This window comes from Theropithecus gelada, chromosome 10 (genome assembly GCF_003255815.1).
Source record: "Theropithecus gelada isolate Dixy chromosome 10, Tgel_1.0, whole genome shotgun sequence".
Lineage (NCBI taxonomy): Eukaryota > Metazoa > Chordata > Mammalia > Primates > Cercopithecidae > Theropithecus > Theropithecus gelada.
The window spans coordinates 70,202,492-70,227,316 of NC_037678.1; the positions used below are offsets into that span (position 1 = coordinate 70,202,492).

General features: G+C 58.6%; 1 protein-coding gene across 3 annotated transcripts in view; it reads left to right on the plus strand.

Annotated features, from left to right (window-relative positions):
* Positions 1 to 24,825, plus strand: part of NOL4L (nucleolar protein 4 like) — a 147,371-nt gene that overhangs the window by 104,617 nt on the left and 17,929 nt on the right. For 2 of the 3 annotated variants that reach the window (XM_025400208.1, XM_025400209.1), the window contains exons 1-2: positions 3,117 to 3,333; positions 11,899 to 12,040. In XM_025400208.1, coding sequence (XP_025255993.1) covers positions 11,932 to 12,040 — 109 coding nt within the window. In that variant the 5' untranslated portion in view covers positions 3,117 to 3,333; positions 11,899 to 11,931. Of the gene's footprint in view, positions 1 to 3,116; positions 3,334 to 11,898; positions 12,041 to 24,825 lie in introns of those variants that run through there. The other variant, XM_025400206.1, reaches the window with a different exon arrangement.

The following is a 24,825-nucleotide window of genomic DNA, read 5'->3' on the forward strand; positions in this document are numbered from 1 at the left end:
ATACGTCATTTGTGGGGATAAATTTTTTTTAATGCTTTGACATGCTTGAACAATGTCTGCTGTGGTCACATTAAGATCCTATTTGTCCTAATAGTGGCAAACCAGAGTCCCATGGCCAGGTCCCTACCTGTGGGACATGCTCACTTCGTATGGGAAGCTGCATGAAAGGGGTTTGCTGTTTAAAAAGCCCCATCAGAGCACACCCCAATCATCTGTTTACAAAAGCACCCAGTGTCTTCAGAGGCTGGAGGGGACCTGGGGCAGCATTGCCCCCTCCCTCCCCTCCGAAGCAGATGGGAGCAGCTTTCTTTGCCATGTTCTCCTACCAGGCTGGGGCCAGAAGAAGGGACACATCACTGGGAGAATTAGTAGTCAAGAAACTAGGTCACCTGATTCCTCGTTGGGACTCATGCTGTGGCCACTTTAAGGAGTGGGGGAGTGGCACAAGGACACTGCAAACAACCTACACAAGGTTACTTCAGGAGTGGCAGCTCCTGCAGGAATAAGGATCTGGGAGATTTCCCAGGGTTTCAGCACACACACATGAAAACTCGCCTAATTTGCGGTGCTGCTCAACAGCCAGGTTTCTGCAGGGCTCTCAGCTGTTTTCTGTGGGTTGAGCAGGGCTGGGCTGTTTTATCTCAGGGATAGTAAATGAGTTCACATTTCATGCCTACAGAAAATCACTGCTCTGCCCTCCTGGGCAATACTAGCTCTCTTTTATTAGTCAGAGAAGAGGTGGGTTATCTGGGTTCAATTCCACCTTTGAACTTCAGTTGGATTTGGCTTTGTGTTTCAAGCTCAGATGTCCACCACTGCTGTGAAATAGTAATTCAGGCCAAGAGAAGTCAAAGGTCTCTGGAAATGTGGTGGGGAAAGAGGGAAATCCTGAGCCTGAATTATCTCATTTTCAGAGTGAGGATGGACAGTTCCCACGTTGGAAACACTCACATTTCCTGGATGAACTTAAGAGCTGTGGCCACCAGTTCATTCTAAAAATCATTATTGGGCACCAGCATGTGTGGATAAAGAAAGCCTCCCACCTGCCCCACACCACTGAGGATGAGAAGATCTAGTAAACCGGGGAGAGTGAATTGGTTTGAAAACACATTTGATTTCAGGAATAAAAGGTGCTAATGAGTAAATGTGCCTAAACCCTCTTTTAAAAAGAAAGTGTGAGTTTTCTATTGACAGCAGAGTCTTGAGCATGTGCGGAAGGAAGCCTGCGTGGCGCTAATGTGATGTCTTGTCATCGTTTTATTTTCCTGACGGGTAAACGCTGGGCTCTGAACCTGTGGGGTTGTACTTCCCACTCGCGGCTGTAGAGGGAGCCTTGTTTACCACGGATTGTTCACAATGCAAAGCTTTCAGAGGAAGAAAGAAAAAGGCTTTTTACAGAAAAAAAGTTGGAGGGTTAAAGGCAGTCTGTTTCAAAATTGCAAACAATTGCGGTGGCTGTCTCGTTTTCTCTTCTCTGCTGGTTCCACCGTGAATGAATGGTAGCGTAAAGAGTCAGTAGAAATTGCCCTTCCTCTTCGGGTGCGACCAGAGGAATCAGGAGGTGGGATCCTTATCGGGGTTTTTTTAGTGTTTTGTTTTGTTTTGTTTTGTTTTGTTGCAATTTCCCCACAGAATTCCACGAGGGCAGCTCCCCATCCTTGATGAAGCACAAGCTTTTTTCGAGGCTGATCTATGGTAGCGGAGAGTCTGGATTTGTAGGGGTGGGGTGGGAATGGGTCCCCTGACCCATTTTCTCCATCGGGGTCTAATGCTGCGGTTTGGTGACAAGCGTGTTGCTTTTCGGGCCGAGTCCGAGGTTGCTCGGAGGTCCAGGGCCCCCATCCCGCGACGCCCGTCCCGCCTCCTCCGCCCCGGGCAGGGGTCTGTCCGCCGGGGGGACCGCATCTGGGCTCCGCGTGGTCCCCCTCCCCGGCGGTGCAGTCTCCGCGGACAGTGCGTGCCCGGGTCTGGGCTGGAGCGGCGTCCCCGAGATTATCTTATTACTTTACAACTGTGGCTCGCGCGCCGTCAGGACCCGGCCCCGTGTGGGCTGGCAGAGCACAATGACCGGCAGCCGGGCGGGGGCGGGCACGCGGGCGCGAGCGGGCGGCGGGCGCTCAGGGTCGCGTAGATGTTTGGGTCGAACAGGTGAGCGCCTCCCGGACTCTCGGGCGCCTGCGGGGGGCAGGGAGGAGGGCGGAGGGGGTGTAAACTAAGTGGTGGGAAAGAGACAAAGGAAGAGTGAAGAGCGAGACGGTACGGAGGGGGGAGGGGGAGGGGCGCGCAGGGGCAGCCGGTGGGCAGCGCGCCGAGGAGGTCGAGCTTGAACTTGATCAAGCACCGGGGGCCCTGCCGTGGGGGTGGGGCGGGGGCACGGCCTAGAGCCGGCCGCGTGCCTGGCTTTCCCAGCCCGGGGTCTCGCTCCGGCCGCCCGGGGGAGCCGAACCCCGAGGCCCGGCAGCCCCGCCCCACAAGTACCCGCGTCCCTGGGGACCCAAGAGACGCACTGGGGTCGAGGGCTGCCCGAAGGGGCCCCGGACGCCGAGAGTTCCTGAGGGTGCCTGAGTCACTTTCTTTGGGCCAAGTCTCCTCTCCTGGCCTGACCGCAGACAGCCTGCCGGGTGCCCGCGCCCCCCAGCCCCCACCGGACCCAGAGACCGCGGCCTCCGGGAGCGATGGGTAGGCACAGATCCCAGCGCCTTCTTTCCGGGCTCAGCCCCTTGCAAGGATCTTCCTCGAAGCGCTTCCCCCTTAAGAGCGCTCTCCCCACCGAAGCGCACGGCGGCGCGTCCAGCGCGCCCTTATCCCCCCCCTACCTGGCCCAGCGCCCCCTCCTTCCTTCTCTTCTCCCCCCGCGCCTCTCTCCCTCCTTTCTCCTCTCCCCTCTCCCTGGGTGCCTCCTTTTCCTCTCTCCCCTTCCCCCCCGTGCCCACTCCTCCCTCTCACCCGCCCCTCCGCCACCTTCTCCTGCTGCTCCTCCTACTCCCCCTGCCTGCGCCCTCCCTGCGCTCCCCTCCCCCCGCCCCCGCCCCCGCCCCCGCCCCGTGCCCGGTCCCGCCCCCCTCCCCCGCCTCCCCGTGCCCGGTGCCCCCTCCCCCTTCCTCCGGGCCGCGGCGCCGCCGCCGCTGCCGCCGCTGCTCGCCTGGGCCCTCCTCCTGGCCACCCCCGCCCCCGGGCCGGGCAGTGACGCGCCGCGGCGGTGCCAGCCCCTCTCCCCGGGCGGCCGCGGCGGCAGCAGCAGCAGCAGCAGCTGGAGCTGTGGGGCTGTCACCGCCGCCCGCCCCGCTCACTCGCGGATCCCGACCGCCCATCTCCGCCTCGCCTCCCGCCCAGGTACGGAGTCCGGCCAGGATCCCGACGATCGGGCCGTTTCCGGGGCCCCGGCCGCCGCCCCCCTTCTCCGGCTGCTGCCGCCGGCCGTTGAGCTGCGGTTAGGGGGGCGGGGGGCTGGGGGTGGTTCTGGGGAGGGGGACGCAGGGGGAGCTTCCTTTGCCGGGGCTGAGGAAGGGGGCGCGGGGGAGCGGCTGCGCCCTGGGAGGAGTGGGCTGGGGCGGGGGGCGGGTGAGTGTGCCCCAGAGTGGGGGGGGCGATGAAGGCTGCATTGTGGGGGCCGCGGGGCGCCCGAGAGGTGTGTCTGGTCCCGAGCGCCCGGGGTCGCGGGGCGCACCCCGGCCGGGGTGCGCGCCGCGAGTCCTGGGGGGCTGTGATTGTGCGCGCCGCGCCGTGGTATTGTGCGACGGCCGCTCGGTGTGCAGCGGGCTCGGCACCGCGTCTCGGGGAGGGAGGCTTTCGCTGGCGGCGGGGTGGGAGCCGGGCTCGGGTTGTCGCGGCCGCCACGAGAAGGGAAGTGGACTGTGTTTGGGGATGTGAGGACGGGAAGCGTTGAGTGGCAGGGAGGGGTTCCCCGGCGCGGCGCGGGGAGTTGAGACGCGGTTTGCAGAGTTGAACCCACTTCGGCAGGCCCGGGTCCTTCCCGGGAGGGGACGGGGTGTCCCTCTCAGGTGCACCGTCTGACCGGAAGCCGCGGGCGTCGGCGGCCCCTGGCAAAGGGGCCTTCCTTAATGAGGGGACACGGCGGGGCGGGGGCAGCCGGCCGGCTCGAGGGCGCGCGCAGGGGTTAAGTTGGATTTACACCTCCGCCCGCTCTCTCCTCCCTCCACCTAGTCCTCAAGGCTGGACACTTTGGGTGGGGAGGAGGAGGGAGTGCAATCCGCATATTTATTCCAGCCACTCGGGAGCAGAAGTGACCCTGCTTCCACCCAGAGCTGCGTTTGCCCGAGTCCGGCCGCCCCTACCGGGCTGCGCTTCCTGGGGGAACTTCTCATTAAGCCTCGCTAATTAGCATTATTCCTGTAGAAAGGTTAAGGTTAGACCGTCCTTTTCCTTATGGGAGGCCCACCCCCTCCTCCCCATTCCCTACTCCCTCCCCTCTCCCCAAGAGCACAAAAGCACAGAAAGAAAGTGTGAAGAGGCTCAGATCAATGGAGAAGCCACAAACCCATTAATTCAAATGGAACCTTTTTTCCCCCTCTAAAACATTGATTTTCCTTTCTGTCTGCTCTGAGGGGAGATGAATAACCTCCTGATTTCACCTGAAATGGTGTTTGGACTCTGTGATTTCCTCCCCTTTCTGAGAAGGATTGTGGCTTGAAATAGATTGTCCCTTGAGATAAAGCCCTACTTATCCCAGAATCAGCTGGCAACCCCAGCCTGCCCCCACCCCAACTCACACACACCAAAAAGGGGGTGTGCGGAGAGGTGTTTGGGGGACCTCATGACTCTTCTGGGGAGAGCCGTCTGTGTGATGGGACCAGGCCCCTGTCTTGACCCCTGACGCAGGCCAGATTCTGGACTGAATTGGTCTGGGGAAAAGGCCCATTTATGGCCCAGGCCCCCTGGTAGTTTAACCCCCCGGGTAGTAAATTACCCCTTCATTGGAAAGCCATTAGGGCCTAAATGTGTCCTTGAATAATATCAAGCTCCTGTCTAATCCAGGCTCAGGCTGAGGCTTGCTTAATAGAGCAGGGTTTTAAGACAGCACCTCTAGAGCTGGGCGACACCACCCTATTCAGCACCTTCGTGCAGCACAGTGGGAACAGAGATCACTGCGGCCTTCCTCCCAGCTGAGAAGACGCCTTTGGGGAACTTTTCCTGTGGCGGCTACCCTGGGGCTCTGTGGAGCTGGACCGCCTGGGAGTTGCTCAAGAACTTTTTCTGTGTTGTCTGGGTGCCTTTCTTGGAAGGACAGCCCTGCAGGGGATTAGCTCACAGCGGCTCCCTTCCAGCCTTCCTTTTGGCTGGAAGATCCCTGTCTGCTGAAGCTCCTCTCTCCAACCTCACTTTAAAGAAACCCCTGTTAATGGCAGGGTCTGGGGTACCAGCGAGGCCCTCGTGGTGAGGAATGCTGATGGGGAGCAGCCAGGTGCCTTTGCTTAGGAACAAAAGCCTGTTTTCCACTCGATATACAGTGGGAAGGTGTGGGAAATGCTCACTTCCAGCATCCAGGCGTCCATGACAGCAGGGACAACAGGACCACATGTAGATGGGAATACGCTTCTGACAGACGCAGTGTGTGTGTGAGTGAGTGTGAGGGAGAGACAGCGAGAATGACTCCAGTATGGTAGGTGATTGGCTGTGTCTCCGCTCTCCCTGCCTCATATTTCCCAGAAGAGCTGGTGCTTGCATGGCTAGTAAGCAGAGGAGGCATGTTCGCAGGAAGGAGTGGAATTGTGCAGGGAGTGCTGGAAGGCTGGCCTCCTTCCCTGGTGGCTATGTGGGCTTGGGTTGTAGCCATGAAACAACAGCTTTGGGACCCCACACCCCCAGGAGCTCAGACCACCCTCATATTTCATATATCTGTGGCGCAGACCACCCTCACATTTTATGTGTGCAGCCCTTTCACAACAAGGATTTGAACCCCTGGTGCTTTAGATCCTGGGGGTTTTTCGTCTCCCATTAATAAGCCATCTGATGAACTGAAGTGGTTAAGTTGGGGTCACATGTGGTTCAGTACCTTCTTGGCATGCTCAGAAGGCTGTGTGTGTAATGCTCGCTGACATGGAGACAAGGGGGAGAGTCGCCTCTTGCGGAAGAATGTCCAGGGCCTGGAAAGGGCCTGCAGGTGCCCAGAAGGTGGTGCCTACCAGTGGGTTGAGAAGAGACTCCACTTTGGGATAGAGCTGGTGCTGGGGCAACCGCCTGAGGCTGGTGTGCTTCCCAATGGGAGCTTTAGCCTCCTGTTGAACAAGCCTGGGGGCTTTATAGAGAGGGGTCTCTTTCCTGCTCGGCCCAGAAACATCCCCTGCACATCCCTGCCCCCGCCTTCCTCTGAAACACACACCCAGGGCTCCTCGTCAGGGCTTATGGCTTACAATTGCACTAAATTCTCAGCAAATCCTCCTCCTTTTCTTTCTCAAGCAAGCCGTAGAGATAGAATTACAGCTCTCAGGAAGGGTCTGGAAAATACTGTGTGAGGCACGCCCCAGGATCCCGGGTCCTGGAGGATGCAAATGGCTCAACTTCAGAGGCACCAGGAACCCAGTTGCAGAGAAATTGACCCCAGTTGTAAAATAATCAGGTTACTGATAGCACCTGCCCGTAGTTACAAGCCATGGATACAGTCCCGTTTCCACCATTTCCCCTCTGGTCTCCCGTTTTCTCCTCCTCCTGGGCTGGGCAGTGGTTGTGCTAGTTACCCTGCAGAAGAGGAAGGGCCTCAGAAGCTGGGTGGAGAGAAACTGAACCTGCCCATGAATTTTGGACTGAAGATAAGAGCAGGGAGGGTCTGGTCAGCTCCTCTCCCTCTGCCCCAGAGGCAGGGCTCCCAGGTTGGGGTGTGTCCCAGAGGCTGACTGGGTGCTACCCATCTGCCTGCCTAACTCTTAAGTTCCCTTTTCAGAAGAGCATTTGGCTTTGGCTCTATTACCCTGTGACCCATGATGGCTTTGGTGCTGGAATAAATGATTGCTGGGTGGGCAAGGCCACGGGCTTCAGGGTTTCCAAAGGGCAGAGGCTAGAGAAACCAGGGGGTAGCTGACTGGACAGTCACATGGGGCCTGAGGAGAGGGAACCCAGAAGTAATAGACTGCACACACTTTTCTTTTGTAAATAGAGACAGGGTCTCACTGTGTTGCCCAGATGGGTCTTGAACTTCTGGCCTTAAGCAATTCATTCACCTCAGCCTCCCAAAATGTTGGCATTACAGGTGTGAGCCATCGCACCCAGCCCACACTTTTATTCTCTAAGTTTTGTTGAAGTTTGTTAACAGAAAGGGAGAAATTAGCCCCAATTCATCTGACATTCCAGAAGGGAAAAGTAAGAGGCACCCTGTGACCTCTGGGTGAGCCAGTGAGCACCTTGGGTCTCTGAGCAGGCCTGAGGCCTTGGTCACTCTCAAACCTGCACCGTTGCCTCCAGCATGGCCCTCTGGACTTGGGTGTATTTTCCCCTTCTGCCCAGTCGTCGCTGACAGATCCTGATCTGTGTGTACCTGTAACTGCCCTGTGATTAGCCTGCTTCTCCAGCCTTGGCTTAGGGTGTGAGTGAGGGACTGGAGCTGTAGTCTGCCCGTCTGCGACTGGGGGACTTATACCCATGAACTGGACTGTGCTGCGCCAGACAGGTTGCAGAGGGTCTTGGGAAGTCTTCTCTAGCTCAGCCCTTGAAAGTGTGGGTGTTGAAGGGTTTGTGTAAGTCTGACCAAAACTTATTTTTGTATTGTGTGTTTTTGAAAAGTTAGGCTTAATAGACTTGATTTCTCACTTAAAAAAAAAATTGCTGTAACAGCCAGGTGTGGCAGCTCACACCTGTACTCCCAGCACTTTGGGAGGCCGAGGCACTCGAGCCCAGGGGTTTGAGACCAGCCTGGGCAATATAGTGAGCCCTTGTCTCTACAAAAAGTTAAAAGTTAGCCAGGCTTGGTGGTGTATGCCTGTAGTGCCAGCTCCTTGGGAGGCTGAGGCAGGAGCCTGGGGGCTCGAGGCTGCAGTTAGCCATGATTGCACCACTGTGCTCCAGCCTATGTGACAGTAAGATCCTGTCTTTAAAAAAAAGCCATAGCAGTCAAGATATCAGAATCTTAGCACCTCTTTCACAAAACTGGGGTTCACCTGGCAGAACCCTGGAGGCTGTGGGAAAACTCCTTGGGAGCTGGGGAGAGAACAATCATTGTTAGGTAACGAAGCAGTGTGTCCACAGTTTCTCCCCACTGCACCTACAGATGGGTCAGAATTTTTGCTGGTCCCTTTTCCTAGCTAACAAGGCCTGGTGTGAAGGAACCCTGCCTTGGTTATCTATGTCCCTAGCACAATGCCAGCACATAGTAGATGCTCAATAAATGTACATCAACTCATTGAAGAAAGTGAGCATGCATGAGTGTGTGTGTGTGTTGTGTGTGTGTGCGTGTGTAAATATAGCCTCATCACCCATGAGTTCCCTCTGGGCCTCATCTTGAGACACTTGGTCGTTAAGGAATCTGGTTCCTCCCATTGAAGGGAGGAGATGTGAGGTGGCCCATGGTGCGGTGACACTGTGATACAGGCTCTGGGCACAGACCGCCTGGGTTTACACACCAGCTGTGCTGCTGGCTCCGTGCCCCTGGGCAGTTGGGGCAGGCGGGGCAGGCCTCACAGGGGCAGTTGTCAGAGCTGGAGCTAGGCCTGACATGGGTGCCTGTGTTATGGGGTCATGGGAGGAAATCTCATAAAACCCTTAGCCTGAAGCCCTGTGCCTGTGGGCACTGGGTGCTCCTCCTAATCAGGTAATTTTTATGCCAGGTTAGGTGTAGCCCACCTTTTCCCAGTGGAACCCATCAAGGAAGTGAGGGGTGGAGGGGCGTTTGGGTGAGCAGTTCAGTGATGTGAGCCAGAGAAACCCTGGCTGTGTGTGGGGTGGCTGGCAGCAGCAGGAGGGAGGCATTACAGGGCACCCGGCTGCCACCGGCCCACCAGCCTGCATCCTGGGCTTCAGATGCCCTCCATTCAAGAACTATGCGCAATGGGACCAGAGTCCTTAATTGTCAAATTAATGCCGCGTCCTCATTAAACAACCAACACCATGCCAGGCAATTCAGTGGATTCAACAAGTCTCATTGCCTTGTGCAGGATTCAGAGGACGTACAGTCTGGTCCCCACTGTTGGAAGGACCTTAAGGTTTTCCGGGGAAAGACAGGGCAGAGATCCACAAGACAGCGACAGCTGGATACAGCTTGGAGTTGGGATTGTGGCTCACAGCAGCAGTGTGGGTTCTAGGCGAGGGCCAACTCAGTTAGGAGGGCGTGTCCAGTCCTTGGCGACTGCACAGATCTGGCTGTGCCTCATGTTAGCCCGTGACCTTGGGCAAGCCCCTTAACCTCCTGGAGCCTCGGTTTCCTCATCTGTGGAGCGGGGCTGACAACTGTACCTACCTGGTAGGCCTGTAGTGAGGGTGAAATGCCACAAGCCCAGGGGAGCGCTGGGCCCCTGAGAAGCTTTGCCTTCTGTTGTTACGGTTTTGAAGTCGGCTGAGTGAGGCCGGAGTATGCGAGCCGTCCCCGCTGCTCCACCCCCCGTGTATTGAGTGGAGTTCAAGAGCCTTTCTCCAAGCTAGAGATGGCAGGTACGGCCCTGCCAGGGTTGCGTGCACTGTGGGAGGGGACCTTTTCGTGTGGCTCCTCTGCCCCGTGTGCCCGCCCACGCCTGCCCACAGTGGCCTCCTTGCCTCTCCTCAAACCCAGCAGCTTGTGCCCCACTTGCTGCTGCCTGTGCCTGAAAAGTGCGTGGAGCCACACAGACCTCACGGGCTCCCCTTCTCACATCTTGCAGGCCTCCGCTCCAGCATTTCTGACCCGTGGGGTTTTCCTGGGCTGCCCTGGCAAACAGGTCCCTTTGCCCTCTCGCCCCACTTCTGTGTGCTTTGCGGCCCTCTTCAATGCTTTTCTGCTCATTGTCCATCTCCCTTGCGGATGAGGGGTGCCAGACAGGCCAGGAGTGTGTCTGGTCCACAGCTGAGTTTCCCAGCACCTAGAGGGGAGCTTGGCCCGTAGTAGGTGCTCAGTAAATACCTGTCGAATGGATGGATGGGGAGTTTGGAGTAGGTGGCGCTTTCAACTGTTACTAGGATACTCTGTCTTTTAAGTCATGAGCATTTGAACAATACCCAGAGTCTTTCTCCTTCAGCTGTGACTTCAGGTCAAACCCTGAGCATGGCACCCCCTGGGCAGCCAGGAAGTAGCAAGGGGCCCACGCGAGATGCTCTGTTCCTGGTTCCTGGAGCCAGCATGGCAGGACCAGCTGGGAAGATGGGGAGCCGCCTGCCCCTTGCAGCCTTGCTCAAGACTCCAAGGAACCTTCCCCGACCTGCCAGCCTCTCTTCCCCCTCCCCCTCGTCTCCCTCCATCCAGTTAGCACAGGGGAGAGTTTTGTTGTCCCTTTGTACTCTTTGTGCGGGGAGCCTTTTGAACGTGTGTGTGTGTGTCTGGGTGTGAGTGAGTTTTCATGAAGGAGGGCTGTGGGTGGAGGTGCTTGTGTTTATGGAGCAGGCAGCCTGTGGGAGGGAGGCAGAGTGAGTGTGTGTGCCTGTGTGTGGGGAGAGGACACCAGAGGACATGTGGGCTCTATCCATTCCCCGAGGCCCTGGGTGTGCCGCGTGGGGACTGCAGTCGTCACAGCCCAGCTCCTGTCCTCTGGATTCAGCAGAGGGTCCACACTGCACAGAAGCTATAAATTCCAGGAAACTCCCTACCAGCCCAGCTGGTGGGGGAGGGAGTGGAGGCGAATCCACACTGGTTCCCTAGCACTTGGAGCAGATGTGTCTGCCTCAGGGACAGCAGCCTAAGAAAGTTGCAACCAAAGTGTGTGTGCTCACTATAAAAGAGGCGTCTGTGAGGGGCCCCAGAGGGGAGGCTTGGGGGGTGCTCTGCCAGAGGTCCTCACTGGGGGCCCACAGAGGCCATTGTGTCTTGCTGGGGGGAGGCCAGAACTCCGGGTGTGGGAGCTGCTGGGTCATCTTTCTTGGTTTTACAGCCAGCTCCCAGGCACAGTTGCTTGCTGCTCCTGAAAGGCTGGGCCGGAGGAGGTGGGGGCCCTTCCCGCTGGAGGGCTGGGTTGAAGGGGCCCCGCCCCGGGGGTTCCCGGATGACTGGCCAAGGGCCGCCGAAGCCAGCAGCGAGGGGAGAGGAGGCAGGCGTGGTCCTCTCTAGCAGGCCATCCGGCTGTTTGGAACGCCCTGGCGGCCCCCCAGGCCCTTGAGCTGAACCCCCTTTGCGGTCTGGTCCGAACCCTGGCCTGCCCCGCCCCCTTCCTTCTCTGCACTTCTGGGGCTGGCCCTTTCAGCCCTGGAAGCTGCCCAAGAGCGTATCTTTGAAGCACAGCAAAGGTTAGGAAGGAGGAAGACAGAAATGTCCTCTGGGCTGGGGGAGTGGGAGAAAGGAATTCCATGCATGCTTCATGGGAGTCAGGGCGCCGGGCCTGCTGGGGGCACTCAGCTCAGCCTCAGTGCCCGGTGGCCGGCATGTCCTGCTGCCCGCTTCTTGCCGCCGGGTCCTGTGCAGAGTGAGCCCTGGTCCCTGGGCTGGGAGCAGGGAGCGGCAGCCCTTGTTTATAGCACTTGTTTCAACCTTGGCTCACAAGGGTAAGAGCCAGGCCCTGCCATCCGCCCCTGCAGGATGCGAGACCTCATAATTGTCTTCAATTACAGACAGCACCGGCCCTTAGCCTTGGCTTCCGACAGGAACCAGAGCTGGGGCCACTTCCACTGGGCAAGGGGGAGCACTACCCAGCCCTCACTTCAAGGTGTGAGGGCTCCCTGAGGCCTTCGGGGTACTCGCAAACGCCCACTGGCCCTGGGGTCCACCCACAAGGCTGCCTCGGGCCGATGAGAGCCCGTTCCTGCTGAATGCCCACCTTCTTTGTCCCTGCTCAGGATGAGACTTCTGTGAGCAGCGAGGATTTTGATATGAGCGACTCCACATGGATGTCAGCTGACCCGCACCTGGCCTCCAGCCTGAGCCCCAGCCAGGACGAGAGGATGCGGAGCCCACAGAACCTCCACAGTCAAGAGGACGGTGAGTGCCCCTTGGTGGCGGTTGAGGAGGGGCTGTGCCCGGCCCCTTGCTCCCAGTTGTCCTCAGGTGAGAGGTGTGGACATACTCCAGGGTGGCGGAATCTGGGCCAAGGCCTTCGGGTGGCCCACAGCCAAGCTTGCACTGCCCCCAGCGTTCTCAGCATCTCCATGGGCCCCACTGCCCCAGCCCCTGGCTCCTTCCTCCCAAAGATGAGGGAGGGAGCCCATGGGACTGGCAGCCTGTGAGGCCGGGGGTCTACTTGATAGCCGAGATGCCATGGGTTTCTGCGATATGGGTTTCAGAGTTACCAGGGGCAGGCCTGGGAAGGTTCACTGTGTACCTAACCCAGAGCAGTTCCGCTGCCCAGCAAGGGAAACAACCTGTGTTTCTGTAGCCATGTGTGAGGCTATAGCCCGGGTCACCTGGTGAGTGACCAGGCAGTGCAGCTGTCCACATGCGTCCTAGCCCCTTGGGATGTGATGCGGCTGGCTGGGGAGCTGTCTGGATTCTTCCCTAGTCCTGGCCCTCCTGCGCAGGGCCTGCCAGACAGCCTACTCCAGCCTCCCTTGGAATCGAGGCTTCCTTCTCAGGGATTGGAGAGTTAGGGTCAGGAATCAGACCCCAAAGATCCACCCTGGCCTCCATGTGGACTCCCCCAAGTGGTTGGGCTCTGGGGCCCTGGCATCTACCTTGGTGTGCCAGGGTTGTGAGGTGGCTCTGTGAGCACAGCAGCCCGGCATCGCCTTTGTTTCCGCGGAGGAGATGGTTGGGGGCAGGGGATGAGTAAGCTGGGCCCCAGAGAACTGGGGTGTAGGAGCCGGAGCCAGCAATTAGGAGGGGTTGAAGGTCGAGGCCTGGAATGTGGGAGGGAGGTACGGGTTAAAAAGGGGTGTAATGTTAACTCTGTGAAACGGGTCAGCCTTAAAGAGTAAATAAGGGGTAGGAGCCTTGCTGTTTGGGTCAAAGTTCATCTCCATGGCAGAACCTGTGCGCCTGCCTCCCGACAGCCTTCTCAGGCCTGAATCCGGCTTTGTTTGGGAGGAGACCCAGCCTGGAGGCAGCTGGAGGTGTCTGGACCAGGGGCTAGGGAGCACAGGGAGTGGCTGCAGGAGGAGTGGGGTGCATGGCTGCCGGCAAAGAAAAGGCTTTTGTGCCTGATGCCTCGTGAGGTCTGCACGACCCCCTCGTGCTGCCAGCCTCCCAGGCCAGTGCTGCCTTCCAGCGTTCCCACGGTGGTGGGGACCCAGCGGGGGCAGCCACGTGCTCTGGGGGGCTCTGGGACTGGGACAAGCTCAGCAGCTGACCTCCCGCCTCAACTGAGCTGATTGAGGCCACACCCAAGGAACACTGAGGGCTGTGCCTGCAGAGCTCAACTGGGGCCGCAGGCTGTGGTCCCTGCAAGAAGGGTCTGGGACAGTTGTTCAGAAACCCAGAGCAGTGGGGCTGAAGGGGCCGTGGTCCCCCTACTCATTCCCGAGCAGATCTCTTGCTGTTATTCCCCATGACCACCATTTGAGAGTGGGATCTCTCTTGGAGACACGTCCTGGGGAGGTCTGGTGATTTGGGGGCTGTCAGGATCAGGTAGCTGACAGTGGCATTTCTGTGGGGTCCATGGAGCTCCCTCAGCACCTGCTGCCCGGACGCTGGCTGGCCATGAGGACGAGGCTGAGAGATGCAGGGAGGCTGGGGGATCCGTAGGTCCCCAAGAGCCCAGTGCAGGGCCAGCCTGGGGTAGTCACACACTGCCTTCCCCTCCTGGTGGACACCGGAGCTGGGACAGTGAGGATGCTGCTGACCGCAGGGCCGTAGGCCTCACCGTCTGCTCCGAGGCACTCATGGAGTTGTGGGCCACCCCGCTGGCCAGCTGAGACCCTGGGCAGGGCACAGGCCTTGGGAAGGCCCAGGCAGCTGGACTGGCCTCTACTGCCCCTTCTGGGCCTGTGGGCCTGTTGGTGTCTGTCCAGAGCAGTGGGTTTCCAGCCTGGAGTCCTGGGCCATCTTCCGGCCCCCATGGAGACACACAGCCAGCCCCTCTTGAAGGTGCTCATGGTGCAGACATGTGAGGTCCAGCTCCCATGAGTGAGTCAAGGGGCTCCCATCAGAGCACTCTCAGGCCCCTGTTATTGATGCAGGACTAGGTAGGGACAGCCCAAGCAGAGGCACCCACCTTAGCCCTCTGTGTGCTCCACTCCCTGCCTGAGGGTCTCCATCGCAGAAGCCCCCCAACCCCACTGATGCCCGGGTGAGCTTGGTGTGTGGGCTGTGGCCCTCAGGCCTCCGTGGAAGTCAGAGGCCTGCTGTAAGGTCAGTCTCGGTCTCTGCCCTGCCCCCGGGACTCGGTTGTGAACCTGGCCCATTGTTGGTGCCTGCTGAATGTCTGTTATCCCGGAAGGAACAAATGAACAGACGTTTACTAAGCCCTGTCCAAGCACACCATTGCAGAGCAGATGGAGCTCCGCCTCTGATGGGGATAAGTTGGGTTGTTTGTTTCTAGGGACATCCTTCCCATCCGAGCACCTGGGCCTTTTCTCTTTGCCAGGAGTGTGGGGACTCCCAAGGCTGTGCCGATGACACACCTGTGTTGGTCCGTTTGGTCTTGCTATAAAGGAATACCTGAGGCTGGGTAATTTATAAAGAGAAGAGTGTATTTGGTCCACAGTTCCACAGGCTGTACAGGCATGGCACTAGCATCTGCTTGGCTTCTGGTGAGGCCTCAGGAAGCTTACAGACATGGCAGAAGGTGAAGGGGGAGCAGGTATGTCTTATGGTGAGAGAGGGAGCAAGAGAGGGGGAAGAGGTACCAGGCTCTTTTAAACAACCAGCTCTCGCGCGAACTCATAGTGAGAACTCACTCCATACAGCACCAAGCCCCTCATGACCCAGACACCTCCCACCAGGCCCACGTCCAACCCTGGAGGACACATCTTACCATGAGATTTGGAGGGGACCCAGATGCCAACCGTATCAGCACCCCCTCCCTGCTGACGAGGAATCCAGCCGGGAGTGATTTCAGGGAGCCAGGCGGTTAGCACAGATCTACAGCTGTGGATTTGTCGGGGCCCTTCTTTAAAGGCAGATGAAGGCCGAGTGGCAGAGCAAATCCCATGGCGGAACCACTGAGCCCAAGAGTGCGTTGTGCGGATGCCAGCTCTCACTCCCCGGGGAGCTTGTCTCTGAGGTTCTACCGGGGTGAGTGTCTGCTTGTCCTGAAACACAGTTGGGTTTCTGCCCCCAGCCCTGCCACTGTCTGCGAGTCTTGGTCTCCCAGACCCCTTTATACCAGCTCCCCACACTCTGAAGTCCTGGGATGCTCCTGGGTCCCTGCGATCATAGCTGCTGGTGCTTGGCAGGGAGCCACCATCACAGTGCTCTCATCTCATGGGGAGGAAACTTAGAATCAGGGAGAGACTTGGGGCAACTCAGCCAGGGTTGGGGAGGTGCCAGTGCTTCTCCTTTCTCCCCTTTGGCAGGTGTAGGGACCATGTGTGAGGGTGACCAGAAGATGGGCAGGGGAGCTAGGGAACCAAAGAAGGCCCTCTCCGCATACTTGGGGCACTCCCTCCTTGGGGCCCAGGGCCATGCAAGCCAGCTCCTGCCATAGTTTCCTGCCCAGGCACGGGCCAGGTCCCCTAAAGACCCTCAGCTAAGCCCTGGCCGAGGCTTGGGCTTGGGCTTTGACTTTCTTTTGGGTCTGAACAGGGCTCTGTGCACATCATAGGGTGTGGAGGGAGTCTGGCTGCCTGAGATACTTTGTCCAGAGGCACTGTGGTCTGGCGTTGCCTGGGGGCTGAACAGCACATCCGTCTGTAATTACGCCCCCACTGGTGGGATGATCTGTTTGATGCAGTCTGCTCCCCAAGTACCATAAGCACCCTGAGAGCCAGGACTCCAGCACCCAGCACAGGGCCTGGCACCGCGCAGGTGCTGGGGTACTGTTTGTTGAGTGAATGAGTGGATGAAAATGAACGAAGGCATGCACAGAGGCAGGTGAGCCAGTGCGCCTCCTGCAGGCCGGGGCTGGCCTGGGTTCCTGACCGGGCAGGCGGGGCCGCTCCTTCCGTTTCCCCTGGATGTGCTTCAGCAGGCCTCTCACTCTGCCCCTTCCTGAGCGGAAAATGTGAGGCCCGCCTGGCCTCCAGAAGGGATGCATGGGGGCAGGGAGCGGACATTACTCACCTCCTGGGCAGACAGGAAGCCAGCGCCAGGGGAGAGCGGGGGTCTGCTCGCTGGGCCTGCTTCCGCCTTCCGCAGGGTGGGCAGTCGGGGGATTGCTGAGCAAGAGTGGTGTGGAGCCCTGGCTGGGGCAGGTCAGGGCCTGGTGTGTGCGCCTCTCAGATGAAGCTGCTCCTCCAGCCTGGGCCTTGGGACACACTGGGGCTCCCACACCGTGCAGGCCTGGGGCTGGACGAAGGCACTGAGGGCCCTTTGGCTCTTCCAGTTTCTTGGCCACTTTTGTCACACCAGCGTTGGCCTTGTGACACTCAAGGGTGATGAGCCCTGTCTCCACCTCCCTGGAGGAGTCTGGGGTTTGGTTGAAGCCAAACAGGCACCAGTGTGGGACCCCTGCCGGTTGTCAGCTTGCTGAGGGCAGGAGCCATGTCTTTGTAGAAATGTCCCTGATTTCTCCCCTTATTTCAGAAGTATTACAATGATTGTAGAAAAATAAAGGAGAAGGCCAGGCATGATGGCTCATGCCTGTAAGCCCAGCACTTTGGGAGGCCGAGGCAGGTGAATCACCTGAGGTCAGGAGTTTGAGACCAGCCTGACCAACATGGAGAAATCCTGTCTCTACTAAAAATACAAAATTAGCTGGGTGTGGTGGCGCATGCCTGTAATCCCAGCTACTCGGGAGGCTGAGGCAGGAGAATCTCTTGAACCTGGGAGGCAGAGGTTGCTGTGAGCCGAGATCGCACCACTGCACTCCAGCCTGAGTAACAAGAGCAAAACTCTGTCTCAAAAAAAAGAAAAAAAAAGAAAGGAGGAAAAAAGAAAATGAAAAATAATGATGTCTGGGGGGCCTATTTTTCTCAGACTTTTATATTATCTAAGTAACCAGAGCCTCGTTTTCTTTTCAATGAGGCAGTATTGGCACTACCTTTTTTCTCATGTAGTCATTGGCCTCCCTGACACTGATGTGGGCCAGCCACAGTTCGAAGGTTGTCCAGTCAGCCCAGTGACTGGGGGCCCATTCCTGAGCCCACTGTGTGCCCAGCCTGACCCTGTGAGCCCAGAGCTATACATGTCGCTGCTCCACAGGGCAGGAAATGTCGTCTCCGAGGGGAAGTAACTTGCCCAGACCACGGGGACTGGGTCTACCCAGAGCCAGCGTTTTGACCACTCCTATGGAAGGACATTTGAGTCCCTGTTTGTCTTTCTTGTTTTTGAGATGGAGTCCCACTCTGTTGCCCAGGCTGGAGTACAAATGGCACAATCTCGGCTCACTGCAAACTCCGCCTTCCAGGTTCAAGCAATTCTCCTGCCTCAGCCTCCCTAGTAGCTGGGATTACAGGCATGCGCCACCATGCCTGGCTAATTTTTGTATTTTTAGTAGAGACAGTGTTTCACCATGTTGGTCAGACTGGTCTCAAACTCCTGACCTCATGATCTGCCTGCCTCAGCCTCCCAAAGTGCAGGGATTACAGGTGTGAGCCACCGCGCCTGGCCAAGTCCCTGTTTTTCATTGCTGGAAGCAGGCGCCACAGGGTGCCCTTCAGGGCTGACCCCGTGTGGCCTGAGTCTCCTGTCCTGGGCTTTATTCCCAGGCCCTAGCACTGAATAGGTGCTCAACGAACGGCCACTGAGTCACTCTTGGAATAGATGGGGGATCAGAGAAAGGGCCTGGGACGAGGTGGCCTGGGAAGCCGGGCAGAGGCGTGGCAGCAGGGGCTGGGAAGGGAGGAGGTGCCCAATGCCAGGGTTTCTTGGGTCACATGTTTCCAAAAGCTCCCTGTGACCCAGGAGAGAAGCTCCAACCAGGAGAGAAGGGCAGAGAGGCCACAACCAGGCCATCTGGGGAGGGTCTGGCATGGAAGGGTTCTGGGAGGATGGAGTGGTCGGGCCCAATATGTGGCATCCTGTAGGCAGGTCCTGGGTTCTGTGCCATGGATCTGGCCAGCCCTTCCCCGAAGTATGGTCCTGAGCTAGCTGACCCCCCAACTCTGGGCCACAGCTTCTCTCTGTGACATGGCCTGTGGGCTGCAGCCCCTCACCCTGGCATGCCCCCAGGAGCTCTTAGTGAGAAGACCAAGGCTTCCTACCTTGTGGCCCCTGCTGCCCTCGGGTGGGGCCCTCTGCCACCTAGAAATGCAAACTGGGCAGCAGGGTGGGCCTCTGGGGAGCAGGTGTGTTGCTCGAGCGCCCAGGGCTCGGTATTTACAGTGGCAGCACTGTTGGCCTCTCTTCCTTGGCCTGGCCCCCTCCCCTGGGTGCCTCCTCCCTGGCCTCCAAGGGGTCTGCAGGGAAGCATGGGGGCACACAGAGCTCAGATCTTGCTCAGCTCCCTCCTTGCCAGGCAGCCTTGGGCGGTGCCATCCCCTTGACAGGCAGGGGTGATCATCTTGGCCCACCTTGCCAGGTGGTTGAGGACCAGATGTGGACAGCACAGAGGCCCGCCAGGGGCCAGGCTGGGACTGGATGTGGGCAGTCTTCGTCACCTCCCCCAGATTCTCTGAGCCCTGCACACCACCCCCTTGGTCCAGTCCTGCCTCCTCAGCCAGCCTGGTCTCCCTTGGTCCCCTCTGCCATGGAGGCCTGTGGGACCCTGACTGCAGCTTACCTCACAGCCACCCTCAACGGCGTCCCTGTCCCTACTCTCAGCCCCCAACCACCGTCCAGGTCATGCTTCTTTGGAAAGGGAGCCAGGCTAGGGGGTCCTTGGTGTCAATGAGACCCAGGCACTCCTGAGTCCCTGTCCCTCCCTCCCCACCCACATGAGCCAGGCCCCGTCCAGGGACCCTGAATTCCCAAGACGCTGCTTCTCAATCTGGCAAATGCCAGACCCATCCCAGGTGCCCACACTGATGGGCAGCTCAGCAGGCAGTGAGGAGTCAGTGCTGCCATCCAAGGAGAAGGTGCCAGGCAGAAGTATGCCTCCGGCTTCTGGTACTCAGGGTGCCATGGGGTGTCCCCAGTAAGGGGTGAAGCCGTTTGAGTGAGGGATCAGGCAGGAGGCCATACGGCTGGTGGGGAAGGAGCTGGTGGGAGTAACGGCCAGGCCACCAGGGCTCAGAGACCATCACCCGCATTACCCCTGTGCCACGGCTCCTTCTAGTGCCCTCCTCAGGTGATGCCCACCCTCCCCGGGCCCATCCCTGGGTCACAGCAGCCCTCTCCCACCAGGGGGCACAGAACTCTGGCCTGCTGCTGACTCCCCCTGGACCCAACGCTCATGGCCAGACATCTGCCCTGGTCACTATTGCATGGCAGGAGGTGTGGCCCCTGTACCAGCCTCCCTGGGTTGGCCTCTGAAAGGCCTCTCTTGCAGTAGGCTTTTAAGCCAAGCCTTCTCCCTAACACCTGCTCATTATGGCCATGTCCATTGCCCTAACCCTAATTCTCACAGCTGAGGCCAGAAACCAGGACTGGGCCCCATTCTCCGGGTGCAGGTCCCACCCACCCCCACCCCAGGAGCAAGAGCTGTTTGTTCCTCCTCAAGGCTCCAAACACCCACAACAGATGAGCAGGCGGCGGCCTCCTGGCCTCCCCTCCCCCAGGAGCAGAGAGCTGGGGCCCAGGCCTTCCAGGGATTGGCTGTAGGCCACACTGGCAGTCCCCGGTCACAGGAAAGTGTCCATCATCAGCTGGGCCGCGGGCGGCACAGACAATGCTGGGCTGTGCTGGGCCCTGGCCCGCCAAGGGGTGAGAGATGCCGGGAGACAGCACCGAGAGATCCCTTTATCCAGGAGCGAGCAGGGCCTACACAGCCCTGGCCTTGTCCGGGGTGCTGGGGCCTTGGGTCTCCAGAGGACAAGCTGTGGGGCCTGACGAGCTGAGAGGTTCACCTGCTGAGAAAGTGGGGAGGTGAGCCAGGCATGGTGGCTCATGCCCGTAATCCCAGCACTTTGGGAGGCTAAGGCGGGCAGATCACATGAGGTCAGGAGTTTGAGACCAGCCTGGCCAACATGGCAAAACCCCACTTCTACTAAAAATATAAAAATTAGCTGGGTGTGGTAATGGGCGCCTGTAATCCCAGCTACTCAGGAGGCTGAGGCAGGAGAATCGCTTGAACCCAGGAGGTGGAGGTTGCAGTGACCCAAGATCACGCCACTGAACTCCAGCCTGGGTGACAGAGTGACTCCATCTCAAAAAAAAAAAAAAAAAATGGAGGTGAAGGTGAGCCTGGGCCAGTGGGGCCATGTGGGGATCAGTGCCCTTGCCCCTCGCGGCCGCCCCTCAGCCCAGGATACATACAGAGCTCTTGTCCAGCAGGCTCCTCTGTCAGGCCAGGCCCTCCTGAGGCACCTCCACCGGGAGCCTGTTCAAGGGTGACTTTCCTAGGAACCAGGAAGTGACCAGGCCATGTTGGCGTCATCACCCCGACCTAAGGACTGCAATGCACCAAACCCAGACTGGCTCCCGGGAGGGCTGGAGGAGGCCTGTAGGGGCTTTGGGGCCAGGGCCCTGCCCCATGAATCATTCACACGTGGTGGCCTGGAGTGGCTCTGTTTGCTTTGAGAACACGGGGAGCAGGCTGTGTGTGTCTCAGCTCGATCTTTGCACACTGAATTAGTGTTTATTTCTTACCGCCTGTGCTTGGCCTGGAGGACGGGGCCAGGGAGGACACCCACATCCCGGCAGTTCATCCTGGGAGCGCTTCCCCGGGGCATCAGGGGCCAGTGGGTGTTGGGGGAGGGGCTCTAGGAAATGGGGCAGTCTGGTAGCAGGGGTAGGGAATTGTCCCACAGTACAGATGGGCAAATCAAGGCTGGCCTTGGAGGTTCCCAGAATGCCTGAGAGCACTGGGTGGCCTAGGTGGTGCTTTGGGGCTGTCTGAGTGCCGCCGTTCATCCCGGGTGATGGGCCAGTGACTTCCCCCTGGAGCCTCTGGTTCCTCCCTGATGTCTGCTGCAGAGGGTGGTTGTGCAAATCAGGCATGATGAGTTACCCACCGCCTGACACTTGGGACCTGACGCATAATTGGTGTCCGCCTTCCCCTCCACTGAAGGTGGTGTCTGTCTCCAGGGCCCCACCGCTTGAGCCACCTGTCCCAAGGCCTGAATATCATCTGCAGCTTGGACACCTGTCTAGGGGCGAGGACCCCCAGGGTCACTGCAGAGAGAAATGATTTCAGTTTTAGGGGAAAATCTAGGTGTACGACGTCTAATTCAGTAGCCAGGGACGGCTCCCGAGCCTTGGAAAAGGCTGGTGCAGACAGGCACGCGATACATGCTGCGTCTCGGTGGCTCCATAGGAAAGAAGGTGAAATACCTCAGCTCTGATAACACGGTGTCGACTATTTATTGAAATGGTAATATTTTGGATATATTGGGTTAAATAAAGTAGATGATTAAAATTGATTTCACCTGTTTCTTTATTACTTTTTAAAATGTGGGTACTAGGGCACTAAAATCCCTCATGTAGCTCACTCTCTGTTTCTGTTGGACAGCACTGCTCCTGACTGAGGAACTAGATTGGCACCTGCCTGAGGAAAGAGTGACCAGAGTTTCAGGAGGAATGCCTGCTGCCCGGGCACTGAGGGGCACACACAGAGGAGGCAGGTGCTGTGGAGGTAGAGGCACTGGCGCCCCAGGGCTGGAAATCAGGGGGCAAGTGTGGCACCCAGATGGGGGGCTTGGGCTTCCTGCCCCACAGCTGGGGCTGGGTCAGGCTGTGTGAACCACAGGGACAGAGCAGGGTACTCAGGAGAGCAGCTTTGCAGGCAGCCGGGGCCTGAGGGCCACGTGGAGAATGTAGGTGCCCCGTGTGGCCTCATCACCCAGGATGGTAGGGTCCTAGTGTCCCCCATTTGACCTCTGCGCCCCTCCTGCCTGTCCGGAGGAAGAGCTGGGCAGCCCGCCCTGAGCCTGGTGCTCCTTGGAACTATGCATCATGTAAACAGGGCCTGGGCGCTGGCCTTTGTCAAAGCAGGCAGGGGGCCAGCCCTGGGGAGGTGCACGCCTCAAATTCAGAGCGGAGTCAGCACCCCCAGACCACAGCCCAGAGCCCTGCTGTCCACGCCTCCCTGGCCATGGTGGGCCTTGGCTGCAGCAGTCTCCCACCCCCTCCTCCCCCGTCGCCTTGTTGTGTGTGAATTATTGATGCCCCTCCCGTCCCCTGCCTGGCTGCTGCTGTGACAGTCTCATGGAGGCGGCACTGCCTCCAGCAGCCACACCTCTGGACACAGAAGGCAGTCTGCACACAGGGCCTGCTGGCCTCCAGTGGCTGTGTACCTGGCCTATGGTCCCAGGGATGGTGGGCCTTCCCATTCTCCGAGCCTAGCCTGGGAGCTGGCGGGAGTCGCCCACCGGGAGAGGGTGCCACTGGCTTTGGGCCCCAGAGCGCGGTGTGGCGATTGGTGGTTCACACAGAGCTGGGCTTGTGCGGGCTGCGGGGCACTGGCGCCCACATAAGGGCATTGTTTGCTGAGGTAAAAGGGGTTTTTGTCTCCTTCTGGAGACGGGACAGAGGGAGGAACAATTTCCCCCATTCATCACTAATTCCTCCATTTGAATAGCAGCACATTGCCCCATGTTCAAATAGATGGGCACGGCAGTCCTTCCCTGCCCGCAGGCATTCTGGGCACAGGTGGTGGGCTCCGGGTCCTGCCCAGATGAAGGAGTCACCCTTTGCCACAGTGAGGAATGCCTAGTTTTGTAGAAATGCTCAGAGGGGGTGCATCCCTGGCTGCTTCCCCAAGGCCCCTCAGGACACCTCTCTGCTGCCCACGCAGCCACAGGCTGGGGGCGGGCCCACCCTGCTGCCATCACGCTGGGCCCCGGCAGGCTGGCCTCAGGGGTGACCCTCCTGGAGAGGCCTCCTGGCAACAGCAAGATGGGGACCAGGTGGGGACAAGAGGTCACCTGGGCACCCTTAGATTCCACTTCCAGCTCCAGGTGTGGAGGGTCCATCTAAAACTCCCAGCTTCCCACTGAGCCTCCCAGCTGGAGGCCTGCACCCTGTGAGGCCTGTGTGCTGGGGCTTCAGTGCCCATGGAGCCAGCTGGGTTTCTTCACAGAGTCATAAAGTGCCAGAGCCCGGGAGGGCGTCAGCGGCAACTCCCAGGATTGTAGATAAGAGGAGGCCCAGGAGGTGGCAGTGCCCAAGGTCGCCTAGACTACAGGACCCTATACCTGCACCATCCCTGCCCAGGCCCCACTGCATTCCATCCAGCATGGGTTTGTGTGCCTATGTCTCTTTTAAATCAGTTTTTTTGTTTTGTTTTGTTTTGTTTTGTTTTGTTTTGTTTTTGAGACAGAGTCTCACTCTGTCGCCAGACTGGAGTCCAATGGTGCAATCTTGTCTCACTGCAACCTCCACCTCCTGGGTTCAAGCAATTCTCCTGCCTCAGCCTCCTGAGTAACTGGGACTACAGGCATGTGCCACCACGCCCAGCTAATTTTTGTATTTTTAGTAGAGACGGGGTTTCACCATGTTGGCCAGGATGGTCTCAATCTCTTGACCTCGTGATCCACCTGCTTCTGCCTCCCAAAGTGCTGGGATTACAGGCGTGAGCCACTGCACCAGGCCTAAATCACATTTTTTTTAAGGGTTGTGGGAGGCAGAATTCCAATTGGATCAAAACCCAACTGCCCCCAGTCTCTCTATTCCTTCTTTCCCCAGTGACAGGCGCGTTCTCCTGGCCAGGTGCAGTATGGGGTGGGTGCGAGGGTTGCAGCCAGTCCCTCCCGTGGGCATCAGCCCTTCTGTGGGCACCACCTCCTTCTGTGGGTACCAGCCTCCTCAGGACTGAGCTGGGCGTCATGGTGAGGTCCCCATGCGGAGCGATCCCAGCCCCCAGGTCCCGTCCCTTGGCCTCTGCCAGGGAGAAGACCCTGGACTACTCAGAGACCAAGCCATTGGTGTGAGCCCGCCCCTAGCCAGCCTAAGCAATAAGGAAATTGTCAGTTCCCTCACCAAAACCTCTAGGGCCTTCCTAGGTGGCAGGCACAGATGGATTCCAGGGGATCATCTGTGCCCCCTGTCAGCCCTGCTTTTCCCAGCGTGGGCGACCCTGCACCATGGGCCCAGCAACCCCAGGTAGAGAGTGCCTTCCCAGCCATCGCAGCAAGAGCCCCCGCGTGATGTCCTCGGGTCCAGCTTGGTCACACGCTCTCATCAGTTGCTGTGATGGGCTGACTGGCCAGGCCTGGGGCATGCACTCACCCTGGGGCACCCAGGAAGACTCAGTTGCCCTCACCAGCGGGAGGGGTGTGATCTAGGGGGCAGCAGGAGCCATCCAGGCCCACCCAATACAGCTGCACCAACTCTGGGTCTCTAGGGCTGGGGCCGCTTCTGTGAAGGCTGGGCACAGGCCAGAGACACAATAAACACAGTAGTATTTCTTCCAAGCACTTATCCTCTCCTTGCAATACTACTGTGGTAGAGGGGGCTGGGCGTGGTGGCTCACGCCTGTAATCCCAGCACTTTGGGAGGCTGAGGCAGGCAGATCACGAGGTCAGGATATCAAGACCATCCTGGCTAACATGGTGAAACCCCATCTCTACTAAAAATGCACAAAATGAGCTCGGCATGGTGGTGGGCGCCTGTAGTCCCAACTACTCGGGAGGCTGAAGCAGGAGAATGATGTGAACCCGGAGCTTGCAGTGAGCCAAGATCGCGCCACTGCA